This window comes from Mytilus californianus, unplaced genomic scaffold (assembly GCF_021869535.1).
Source record: "Mytilus californianus isolate M0D057914Y unplaced genomic scaffold, xbMytCali1.0.p SCAF_6, whole genome shotgun sequence".
Lineage (NCBI taxonomy): Eukaryota > Metazoa > Mollusca > Bivalvia > Mytilida > Mytilidae > Mytilus > Mytilus californianus.
This window is the reverse complement of record NW_026262712.1, coordinates 63,287,354-63,300,673: the sequence shown is the minus strand read 5'-3', so window position 1 is coordinate 63,300,673 and position 13,320 is coordinate 63,287,354. Positions and strand designations below refer to the sequence as shown.

The 13,320-nt window shown below is 31.5% G+C and overlaps 2 protein-coding genes across 42 annotated transcripts in view; one reads left to right on the top strand and one right to left on the bottom strand.

Annotated features, from left to right (window-relative positions):
* The window catches only part of LOC127704734 (U1 small nuclear ribonucleoprotein A-like), a 1,100,970-nt gene that overhangs the window by 254,964 nt on the left and 832,686 nt on the right, over nt 1-13,320 (bottom strand). The gene's annotated exons all lie outside the window — the stretch shown is intronic.
* Nucleotides 1-13,320, top strand: part of LOC127704711 (zinc finger and BTB domain-containing protein 17-like) — a 172,083-nt gene that overhangs the window by 34,718 nt on the left and 124,045 nt on the right. Inside the window, exon 5 of one of the 39 annotated variants that reach the window (XM_052208888.1) lies at nt 12,788-13,317. The exons of 24 other annotated variants lie outside the window; for them this stretch is intronic. In XM_052208888.1, coding sequence (XP_052064848.1) covers nt 12,788-12,984 — 197 coding nt within the window. In that variant the 3' untranslated portion in view covers nt 12,985-13,317. Of the gene's footprint in view, nt 1-159; nt 492-1,172; nt 1,387-1,585; nt 2,333-2,394; nt 2,685-3,093; nt 3,542-3,669; nt 4,156-4,330; nt 4,634-5,648; nt 5,879-7,256; nt 7,773-8,640; nt 9,672-10,420; nt 11,009-11,048; nt 11,404-11,439; nt 12,096-12,787; nt 13,318-13,320 lie in introns of those variants that run through there. 14 more of the 39 variants (XM_052208895.1, XM_052208867.1, XM_052208894.1 and 11 more) reach the window with 14 other exon arrangements.

Sequence of the window (13,320 nt, the reverse complement as noted above, 5' to 3'; positions counted from 1 at the left end):
AAAAAAGTTCAAATGAAAAGGTTTATTCCTTCTGACGAACTAAAAACCTAATCGTCATCTGGCTATATGAAGAACAAATTAAAGTTGTACAATATGGAAAGACAATAACAACTGGTTTGTGTGACTAAGTATTTTAATATGGTTAACATATTCTTTCAGATATGAGGATTTTGTCAGTAGTAAGAAATCTTCCTCCTGTCAAGAAAAATAAACCATATAGTGATGCAGACTTTCAGAATGCTATTCAAGCAGTTTTGAGTGGGACCATGAATGCGAACAGAGCTTCAAAAATATTTGGTGTACCTAGAATGACCATAGTTGATAATTTAGCTAGGATAAAGAAACAATAATGAAATGTCATTGACTTAAAAGTTTGAATTCTGTGTTCTGAGGGACATGCATGCTAAGATTAAAAATAGACTGATTTATTAAACTAATTTGAATTCTTCAATGTAACCATTGAATAAATGATTAAACAGATTACAAGTTGATGATATTTAGTTTAGCAAGGCCAGATTGATTCTCCATGCTGGAAATCTGTATAGATGGATTAAGTTGCTCACTGGTAGTTGTTGATCAATAATACTGTGTCATAAGAGCTGGTGGGAATATCTTATAAATATTGAGGGATAAAATGAGTATGGGAAGATTGTATTCTGGTCTGACATTACTTTAGACGGGACTTTTATACAGTAATTTGGAAAAAATTCTGGCACAACATGAACTTAAATTATCCTGTATTTGGTAATATTCTTTTGAACTTGGTTAATATCTGTTTCAGACATGGCTATTTCACCAAACAAGAGATCTATGTTGAGTCAGAGAAGGAAGACATATAGTGAAAATCAAATGCAAATGGCCATTATTGCAGTGCAGAATGGAACTATGAATCCAACGAGAGCTTCTCAAGTATTTGGTGTTCCTCGACAAACTATAGTTGATAGATTGAATCGAATGAAGATAAAACAATAATGGACCCATTTTATTTACTGATATAGTCAAAATAACTGATCAAATCCTGTGCCTTGTGTTTGCAAAATGTGTCCTTGTTCAAATGATTTCTTCTGTGCTGCTTTCCTGTTCTGAACTGAAAAAAAAAAAACTTGAATCTAATATGAGAATATGTTATACATGTATTTTCACTTCTTTCAAATATACCCTGTATCTTTCAGTGGAACCCATAAGATTTGCAGTTGAAACCCAACCAAGAGTACGATATAAACCTCAGGATTTAGACCAAGCAGTTGATTCTGTTTCTTCAGGGAGAATGAATCCAACGAGAGCTGCTAGAGTGTTTGGGGTTCCGAGACAGACAATTATATATAGACTTGGCAAAGTCAAGACATTAACAAGACCTGGACCAAAGAAATAAATGCATAAATAGTACATTGCATTTGTTTTCTGTTTTGCTACTTTGTAGAGAGAAACTTGAGTTCAAATAGTTGATGGCATGTTGAAAATTTTTTTTCCTTAGTATTGGTATTGGTCAGCGTTAGCGTTATGTGTAAAATGGCTGGAATATATTATACCACTGAAAATTGCACAGTTGGAAAACAATATAATGAGGAAAATTTGTCTGTTTCAGATTATTCATTGAGACTGGAACATCAGTCGAGACGTAGCAGGAATTATGATCCATTATATCTGGATATGGCCGTTGACAGTGTTTTAACAGGCAAATTGAATCCAACACAAGCATCAAGGGAATTTATGGTGCCAAGACAAACTATTGTTAATAGACTTAACAAAATTAAAACGAAAGCAACACCTCAAAACATTAATGAAAAGATTAACTATTGATTGCTGTGGAGAATACATTGGTTTAGATTTTTTTTTATTACAATTCAGATGTAAATTCCAATTTAGTTATTGTTTTTTGTTCTTGGTGGGTGTGTCATTGTGTTTCAAAGGATTATTGTTCAATTAAATATGTACAAAATCTTGACATGAATGTGTATACATTTGATGCATGTAGTGGTGCTTTTATTTGAGATCTATTTCTTTGTACTGGAAATATTATAAACAATATTGTAATGTTGTCCACTTTGGTATCTGGTACTGTTTGTTACAAATTTATTCCTGGTATTAATTGAAGCATCGGTTATGAGAGCTTAAACGGACATTGTATTGTAAGAATTTGGAACAAATTTATAAGATATGAGCAATGTTATAAAAAAGATAAGAATGAAAATACTCTGTTGTTTTTTTTCATATCTATATATCAAAAAGGAACTTGTGACCTACGACTTCTGTATGTGTAAATGTACATAGTGTGTGGAAGTGGCTGTTGATGTACACAGAATGTGTATATTAAATTGATATACTTTGAAAATCTTTGCACATTTATATGCCCTATTTTCTTGGTAATACATGTAACTGTACTTTCATTTACAGTGAGGCAACAAGTTCCAAGGACATGTATTCCCAAGAAATATAAGAAGGTTGATGATCAGCTATTAGAGAAGGCTGTAACTGTGTATATGAATGGAACAATGACATTGTTTGCAGCATCAAGACATTTTAATATACCAGAACATACAATTTATTACCGTGCTAAAAGATCAAGAAAGTCTAAACAACATCTACCCTGAATGATTTATAAACTGAAATCGTTTTAAGACTTGTTTATTGGTATAAATAGTGTGCTTATAAAATGGCTGCAAATTAAAAATATTTAAATTCAATTGTGTTGCAAAACTCAGACAGTTTAGCTGTGTTGCAAAGTTGGAAAGTTGTGTCTTTTTATGTCCAGTTGCATTGGCAGTAACTCCAGATCTCCTTTTATCTAAAGTTAATTTGATGACATCTATTTCTTTTCATGGGTTTGAGTTTCTGGTCTTTTTAGATGTTGGAAGGTTTATGTGCTTGTGAGTAAGCTATGTTTAGTATATAATATTTGTGGTATGGGGGCTTTGGTTTATGAAGAAATCCTTTTCATTTACTATGATTGATTTATAATTGCCTGTTTTGACAAGACTTATCAATTATTAATGGATTCTACCTTTTGTCCATCAAACACCATAAGATTTGAGGACATCTAAATGCAAAAACCTGTAGTCTTAATTCATATTGAAGAATTTAAATATATTTCAGCATCTGTAAGGACGGGAAGACATTACAAGAAATACAGTCAAGACCAATTAGCCAATGCAGTAAAGGCATATAATGATGGTCAAATGAACTTGCCTAGTGCTGGCAAACAGTTTGGGATACCCATGAACACTATCTATTATCATGCTAGAAAGCTTAAAAAATCTGCAAAGAAATAACTTGATTTATCAACATTGGATACTTATGTTTGTTTTACTTCATTTTTTTCTGCTGTTGAAGTTGGAATGTATGTGACAAAAGAGTTATCAGTTGATGTGTGATATCCTTGGCATTTTTCACGAGTACTATCAGAACTTGAAGGATATTTTATTTCTTCGCTTGTCTGTTTTAAGTTGTGTACCTAAAAGAAAACAATTTACATGAATTTTAGTATCTAATTAGTTTATATCCTTGGTATTTTACATGAAACAAATAAAGGATTTATGACTTGCTTGCTTGCCTGTTTTAAGTTGTGTACCGAAAAGAAAGCAATTTACATGAATTGTAGTATATATTTAGGTCAATTCACTAGTATGTCTAAGCATACCTGAGGATTAAAAGTAATTTTGTGTGTTTCAGAGTCTGTACTTTGGAGAGGTTATGGATACAAGAATTATAGTGAAGACAGTTTGAATCAGGCTGTACAGGCTTGTTTAGAAGAGAAAATGACATTTCGTCAAGCTGCCAAACATTATAATGTACCTAGCCATACTGTTTACAGAAGAGCTAGGAAACTAAGAGAAACAAAAAAATAACATTTTGAAAAGTCTATTTGAATTGATACCTTATCTTATTGACTAGTTCTAGATATTGCTTGCGTTTCAATATGAATACTGTATAGAAAAATAGTGAATTTTCTCAAAGATAAAACAGCAAAAACAGAGTAAAACCATGAAGCTTTATTACCAAATGTCTTTAAAGTGATGTGAAATAATCGTACAGATGTTAAGTAATAAATCAACTTTATGTGCTGGTTGACATGTTGCTTGCAAAACAATTATTTTTGGATTGTGACATCTTTTTGTTTTTTGTTGCAATAATAAAGTATTTCATTCAAAAGTTAAACTAGAGGTTAATCTGTTCTGAAAGTCATTGTGAAGGTTTATAGAGTGTTGTGTTTGACATCTGAAATAATATTTGAGTTTTAAATCATTTTAGAATTTGGATGTAATATGATTTTACTCTAGTCTCCCGTATTGATTGCTGCTTCTATATTTCTATCTTTTTTTCTGTATTTCAGACTTGAAGCGAAAAAGGTTTGATCGAAAAGGATATAAAAACTATAGTGAACATGACTTGGACCTAGCAGCTTTGGCATATATAAAAAAGGAAATGAATTTAGACGCTGCAGTAGAATTTTATAAAGTTCCTCGTATGACTGTGTACAGAAGAGCAAAAAAATTACAATCAGAAATGATGTTTCATACATTTTGTGATGTGATTGATGATAGGAAATAGAATTTGCCTGCTTTGACTCTGCTTTCTATGGGAAATGGGACACATTTTGAAGATGATTTTTTTCTTCATTAAATTATGGATTCTATATAGAAATGAGTTTACCTGTACTTAAAACAATATCTATCATAAGGAAGATATAAAAATCTCTGAACTTCCAAAATGGTAAAATTGTGCTCTGTATTTCAGGGGTCTTTTTGACAGGGAACATACAAAAGAAAGATCGGAAAAGACATTTTTATAAACCAGAGAACTTGGAAAGGGCAGTTCAGGCTGTGAAAGCTGGAATACTGAATACATATCAGGCTGCCAGATACTTTAATGTTCCCAGAGGAACAATATCAAATAAAATATATGCGAGGAAAACAACGCCAAAATAAATTGGTCAATAAATTAATCAAGCAGAAGTTATCTTGTTTGGTTAGGATTTTGTCCTATTAGAGCAAAGAAATTAGTTAAATATATCTTGATCCATTTTTTGTTGTTGGCTTTGTTGATCAGACAACTAAATAGGTTGATTGAGTACTTTCTCAGATGCTTTTGTGTGCTAAATGATTTGCATTTCTGAACTTGGCATTTACATGGAACTAAACAATATTTTGCTGAAAATGTAGGACAGATGAAAGAGTTGTTAGAGAAAATGTCTCATCTTGTCTTGATTGATGGTTAACTTCATATTGATCATGTCAGGGCCTTTTATAGCGGACCATACCGTATGGGTTTTTCTCATTGTTGAAGGTCGTACGGTTGCCTATAATTGCCTACATCCACTTCATTTGAACTTTGGTGGGATAGCTGTGTCATTGGCAATCATACCACATCTCCTTATTTTTATATTCAGGTGTCTTGCTTTTTATTTTGATTTGAACTTTTGCTCATCCTGATTTTGATGTAATATTTGCCACTAGCAATTAAAAACCAATTCATCCATCAACTTGTCTCTCATTTGATTAAAGCCAATAAAAAAGTTGCCAAAAATGTATTTTTGAATACAAAGCTGGGCTTTTCTTTTTGTAGATAGGTGTACTGGAAGATATAGTCATTAATCAAATAACGAACAAAATTTATAGCATCAGTTCTGATACCCTTTTGCTATATTTCAGACAAAACAGTAAAGGACTGGGCTCTTTTGAAGTCCATGTATGAAAGCAGTAGTTGGACCCCTAAGAGATACAGTTATAGCCAAGAAAATCTAGAAAAGGCTGTTCAGGATGTTAAAGAGGGGAAAATGAATACTTATCAAGCCTCTCGACATTACAATATCCCTAGATCTACCATTGCAAATAAAATATATAAAAAACCAAAGACTTTCATCTGAAAAAAGATGTATATAGCTTTATTTTGTAGACTCTTTTATAAATTTGTAATAAATAAATATAGTTATAACTGTAAAAGAGAAATGTATCATTATTTAGTTGATTATTCCCTGCTGAACTTGTATTAAAATAGAGGGAATAGGATACCAAGGAGCTATTAAAAACATAAGTTTATTAATATACAGATTGGGTATTAGAAAAATATGAAAAAATTAGCTGATAAGTTGGATATATGTTTAATAAGATTTAAAGTTTGAGGTATACTTAGTTTTCATTACCACTGATATTTTTTTGTCTAAGTCCTTCCTATTTTTGATAATTAATGTTTTATTCATTGGACTTAGTACACTCGTGATTTGAAATTGACACATTTTGTTAGTGGAAATTTATTTTGTAAATGTTGATAGGTTGCTGCTGTACTCTTGATAGTATAGTTTTATTTAGAAAAAAATAAAGCTCAGTTTTGACAGTAATGGTTTACAGGAATTCAGTTATACAAAGACTGAAGAGTGCTTCTTTAGTTACAACTGGTTTGCTGCTCAGTTCAGTCATAACTGTTAGCTCAGTTGTGACTGGTTTGGTCTACAATTATTATGTAACAGCTTATTGCTTGTTTTTGTTATGGTTGACTGCTTCATTGTTATGTGTTACTTTGCTGCTCAGTTTTGGTGTACGGATGGTCCATTCTCTTGCAAATATTGTTGGAATTTTAACAAATATCTTCAATTATGGTCTTAATAATTTAGGAGACGATTGAAATCTTTCGTATGTATTTCAGACTTCCTTCTTTTCCATAAGAGGAGGAGAGATTTAAAGAAATACAGAGATTACAACCCTGAAGATTTGGAGAAGGCAGTAAGGGCAGTTGAGTTGGGAATGATGAATTCTTATGAAGCTAGCTGTCACTTTAATGTACCACGAGGCACTGTTGCTTACAGATTTTATAAGAAAAATCACACAACAAAAAAATGATGCTGTCTTTTTGTTACTTTTTCTGATTGAAGATTAACAATTAAACAATGAAGAATTTTTTCCATCATGGTTTATTGACATTGCATTTGGTTATAGGATGAAATTTGAATCTCATTCAGATGATAAATATACAATTATGCAAAGTTGTGGAATGTTCGTTTGTATTGATATATGATTTTCATGACGTTAGTTAAGGAAAAGAACAAAAATTGAAAATTATTTGTTTCGTTCTCTGATCTGTTTAAATAATGGAAAATGGTAAAGTAAATTGATAATGAAATTCATAAAATGCTGCTGCTAACTACAAGAAGTAACCATGATAACAGGAAAAGATCTTCCAAACCTCTGGGAAAATGGAAAGTTGTAGAGAGTAAATGAAGAGAAGGAATATACTTTTAACAGAAATTAATTTATGTATTTCAGTGGGTATAGAGAAAACAAAAAAGACGAGAAAGAATTACCATAGGAGTGCATTGAGAGAAGCCATAGAAGTGGTGAAGTCAGGCAAAATGACTGGATACAAAGCTGCTATAGTATATGGGGTCCCGAAAAGAACTATATATGCTAGGCTGCGAAAAATTAAAAATCAGAATCCAGTGACACAATTTAACAACTCTGTCAACAATTTAAATTAACAAAAGAATGTTGAGACAAGAGTCGTGTATAAAAAATCGGACAACAGTCTAGTGACAAAATTCTAGCTAGAAGTTACCTTGTGAAATTCTTTTATTGATGGATAGTCAGGTGCAAGGGCACATTTTCTGGCTTATGATTATTGTTAATTAGTGGTGTTGTACCTTTGTGTAGAATATTGAAAATATTGTACAAATGTATGGAAGAGTAAGTTTAGGAAACAACTTTTACTTACTGTAACTTACTTTAAAAGTGACATTGTTGTAAGGTCAAAACTTTGATTCATTAAAGCTTCTTAGTGGTTAATCTTTTTTTAAATATTATAAATAGCAGAACCCTTATCAAAGATAATGGAATACTGGTCTTTTATATCTAGAATGTGAAATGTGTTTTGATATTGATTTGTTTGAAGTAAGCAAATTTCTGTTGTTCATGATGCTAGAAGTACAATTCATTACTGGGATGAAATTTTCCCCCCTAAAAAGTAGCATGCTTGAAGTCCTATGTTTATTTTGATATGAATTTAAATGAATGAAACTGCAACTTCAATCACATTGCAGTCCAACTGAAACTATAGTTTTAAAATCACAAGTCATTATTGTGATAACCAGTCATACTTTTTTTTTTTCAAGAAATATTTTAAAAAACTGTCAGATGTTGAAACCAAATTGCTCAAGTTGAAATCTCATAAATCTATTTAAAAAGTCACTCGAATTCAGCTATATAATTTTTTGAAATTCTAATTAGGCTCCTCATGGGGGTGTCCAAGTAATCACATAATCACTATTTTTTTAAACAAGATAATCACATAATCAAAAATACAGTCCTAGATTATCAAATAATCAAATAATCATGAAATATTTGGTCTGGTAATCAAATAATCACTAAAAATGGCCAAGTAATCACATAATCAAAAACACCATGAGGAGGCTCTAAAATAAATTCAGTTTGAACTAATTAGTTGCAAGAACATGATTCACAATTGAAGAGAACAACAAGGAAGATGTTATAGATTTACTGAAATCTGATATGACAAAGTTTGTGACCGTGAAGAATCTGAAAAAATTGATGGGGGCTTTTTAGAAAATGCAAATTTGTCAAGAATACATTATTGTTTAATTGTGGCAGCCAAGAAAAAATGTTCAAAATTTGATTTTTGTAAATAATTTTTCAGTTGGGAGACCGTCAAGGAGGGGTGAAAAACGACGAGATTATGATCCTTTGAAATTACAAATGGCTGTTGAAGCTGTCAGTAGTGGTTTAATGAATCCTAGTAAAGCAGCTGCCTACTTCAAAGTACCGAGAGCTACCATATATCTCAGGATGAAAAATACTGGAAGCAACCTTAATAGTGGAATAAGATAGATCATGATGTCAAAATTGATTATCTGACAGGATATCGTCTGTGGATATTTTCTTATTCTTATTTTCTTATTACTTTTGCCTCAGTCTGTGATTTTCATAGTAGTGGACAGTTCAATTTGCAATTGCAGTATACATACATATATCATATTTGAATGTACCAGTTATGTCAAAAAAATGATTCCCTTTTGTATTACTTCTAAAAATGTGACGGGCAGGGGTAGAAGTTTTGAAACGGTGAAGGGATGAATGAACAGTATTTTGAAAGATGGATAATTAAATGTTGAAGTGCATGTTACTGATTGATTGACAGAAACTGTATTCATCATTTTATTTTTGTAAATAATTTTTCAGTTGGGAGGCACTCTCGGAGAGGTGTAAAACAAAGAGATTATGATCCCATGGATTTACAAATGGCTGTTGAAGCTGTCACAAATGGTTTAATGAACCCAAGTACAGCAGCTGCCACTTTCAAAGTACCAAGAGCTACAATATATCTCCGAATTAAAAATACTGCAAGAAGCTCTGACAATGGAACAAGATAAAATTGTTCTCTTATTTGAGGACGGTCAACTATTAGTTAACAATATTGGAATTGTGTATTGTAGCAATTTTGCACCATTGAGCACAGTTTAATGGAGTTGCTGACTGATGAATCTAAAATAGAACATATTTCTTGCCTTTTCCTATTCTATTCTTTTCTATTGTGTATTTTAATGTAATGCCTGCTTTCTGTTGGTGTTTGAAATTTGTTCAATTTATAATTATTGTAGTGAACTTTGATATCATGTAAATAAGAGGGCTGGGCTTTATTTTGTAAAAAGAAAGATGTCTACATTCCTTTGTTTGTGTATTTCAGTGCTTTCGAGAAGAGCATGTCCAAGAAAAGGCAAGAAACAACGTGTATATAATCAAAATAATTTGAATATTGCTGTGCAGTGTGTGAAATCTGGTGCTATGTCACTACGTAAAGCTGCACTATTTTATGGTGTTCCTTTTTCAACAATACATGCAAGGATAAAACAAACTGAGAGAATAATAGATGATTCTGTACAGCAATAATGTTACAAATATTTGTAATAGCTTGCTGTCTGTAGAAAACTTTTTTCTTGGACTGATATTTATATATTGTATACAAATATTGCAGTTGTTCATTTTGTTAAAAATAAAGTTACTTTTCCTTTGGTTTTTATATGAATAAATCTTTGAACTACCATAACCTTTGTTGAAGTTTCAATTAAGTTTGAAATCTTTATGCTTGTCAAGTTGGAAGGAGTCTGATCTGATATTAATTTGTTAGAGGGGAGAGTGAGGGAGATTTTACGGCTGATTTTAGCAGTGGTGACCTCATTGATAACATGCGTTGAGTTGCAGTCTCAATGACAATAATTTAAGTTTCCTGTAACTCGTGGACATTGATATTTTTGAATTTTGATCATATGTAACAATAGTATATCGGGTCATTTCTTGTAATGAACTTCTGTAGAAGTACTTGTTAGGCAGTATAGAAATCTTGATATCTTTAGATAAGGGAAGATAATCCTCTTTTTTTGTTAAATTTTGAGATTTGATGCTATTTCCATGTTTTTCAGTTGGAACCTCCACTAAAATCAATAGGAGACCGAAAAAGTTGAAAGAGTATGATCAACATAATCTAGTTTTGGCTGTTGAATTGGTAAAATCTGGTGAAGTGTCGCTTCGTAAAGCAGCAAGATTGTATGGAGTTCCTCCAACTACAGTCTATGACAGACTTAAAATGAACAAATTGAATTCAATGAAATGATGTAAAAGAAGGGAATAAAGAATCATAGGAACTTTTATCTCGTATATTATGAAATTCGGCTTTCAATGTGTTGAAATGATGACACACATATAACTATTTGTTTTTCATTATGTGTAGAAAAGGATAGTTTTAAATGGTTGTCTTGACTCACTCTCTAATCCCTGTTCTGTTGGTGTAGTATTCTCAATTTTAAACATATATCTCGAAAGCAAAACTGAAAGTATATGTGGAGTTTTTTGTGGAAATGAAAAGAATTCATTATAGTGATAATGAATTCTAGACTTTGTAATCTTTATAAGACTCTGGTTTTGACCCATTAATGTTTCCTGCGTGAAGGATACTTTGATACTCTTCATAGTTCTTATTTTTTCTGGAGATGTCCGAAAGAAGAACATTTAAATTAGAATGACAAATTTACCATGAATTAATATTTTCAGACTATCTATATCAGATGGGGACTGGAGGTGGATTTCCAAGGATAAAAAGGACCAAAACATATTCTCCAGAACAGTTGGCTCTGGCCGTTGAAGCTGTCAACAGTAAACAGTGTACAATTCGTGCTGCACAGGAAATGTTTGGTGTTCCCAGATCTACCATATTTGGGGTCATTTATAGAATGAAAAAGAAACTTGGGCTAATAGGGCAGCCAAAACAATAATTGAGACAAAAGCTGTTTTAAAATTGCACTGGAGTAAAATAAAAAGCTGTACTTTATAAAATGAATTCTTTTAATTCAAATTTTCATGATAAGGAATTAACTTGCTGTATCTATTATATTACTGATGAATATGGATAAATATTCAAATTAGTTGTTACTATATGTTTCAGAACAGTTGAAATATACACGACAAAGGAGGCGGGTATTAAGAATGGATTATGATATGGAGAATCTACGGAAAGCAGTTGAGGCTGTGAATGCAGGAGCAATGACTAGTCGTCAGGCTGCTATTGCATTTGGTGTTCCAAGATCTACTGTTTATTTAGCTGCAGTCAAAGCAAAAACTTTTGAAAAGTTCTAATTAATTTTAAACGTTGAGACATACTGTTATGGACACATTGAAAAAGAATGAGACTTACATTAGAATTCGAATTTATATACTAAGGAGATATTTTCATTATTTAAAAATATTATTTATATGTAGTAATATATGAAATTTTAAGAGAAATAGTTATTTTAGTTTGCATATTTTGTTAATTTCCAGATTTTTTTTTATTTAAAAGATGTTCAAAAGTGTTGTTTAGTGAAATGAAACTTGTATTGAATATAAATATTTTGTGCTCTACACATTTGAAATAGAATAATTGGAAAAAATGAGTTGGATTAAATGTTGAGTTGCATGGTAAATGAAATTTAGAACAGAAATTAGTCAAACAAGATTATTGGATTAGAGAGATCCATGGACTGTTTCTATTTATATGTGAAATCATTGTTCATACTGTACTATAGCCTACTGTGTATTTTTGTATTAATCTTGTTCTGTTCAGTCTTGCTTTTCTTTTGAGGGTAGTCATGAGGTTTTCTTGTCTGCTTTCAGGTTCAAATTCATGTAGACAGCCTTTAAAAAAGAAAGTTTCATACATGAATTATGATAAAACAAATATGAATTTGGCTATTGCTGCATTGGTGACGGGAGAAATGACGGGTGAAGCTGCCGCAGCTTTTTATGGTGTTCCTAGATCTACCTTGTACAGACTTGCTAAAAAGATCAAATATAATATGTAGATAGTTGACAGAACTTTGATGTAACATTTCTCCTGTGATGTATCAAATGTGTGTTAGTTCCACAAATCTTTTAAAATTGATCAGGTTTTTAATTAAAAGTTGATTAAGACTGACCTGATTTTGGAAGGACTTGGTGGAAGATATTTTATTCAGTTTAGTCTAGTGAGGATTTAACACAACTCTGACAATCTTCATTTTGATAGGCATTCTGGTTTTGTCTTACAATCAGATTTTTCTTTGGTTCAGTGTGATTTTTACATAAAATTAGTTTGATATGGTCCACAGATGTAATTCTATGTGTGATATTGAAGTTGAGCCACTAATAAACAAAGAGTATGCATTAAATAGCTTGCTTTATATTTTTCGTAATCCCCCACAAAAAAATAAAAATGGATCTTTTTTAAGTATGGGCTTTCTTTCTATTGCAACTATATGTGTCCTTGTTTATTTCAGGACAGAGATCATTAAAAGAGCACAGGAAAACACCTGCAAGATACATGAAATATAATCAAGGAAATATGCAATGTGCTGTTAATGCTCTTGTCTCAGGAAAAATGTCTGGCGATGTAGCTGCTTCTATGTTTGGTGTTCCCCGATCAACCGTCTATTTTCTGGCCAAAAAATTAAGAAAGGCAAATGAAAAAAAATAAAGATTTCCTTGTAAAAGTTTGGAAAGAAGAGGCATTGAGAATTTATTAAAGAATTTGGCTTCAGGTTTTCTTAAGCGATTTCGGAATTTGTTCATCATCTTAAGTTGAAAGTTGTTTGAAGAGGTTCAATCTCAGATTAGTCCATGAAATTTTCTTTATTGAATTTAGGGCAAATAGGAATTTTTGCAAATGACTTGTATGGAAAAAATAATTTTGATAATGTATTCACATGGTGTAATCAACATATGTAAAAAAGTTAATTAAAACTGGTGATGGCTCAAGCATGTGAACTAGATGAATACAAAGAGAGAACAATGTTTTAAATTCAGTTGCAAC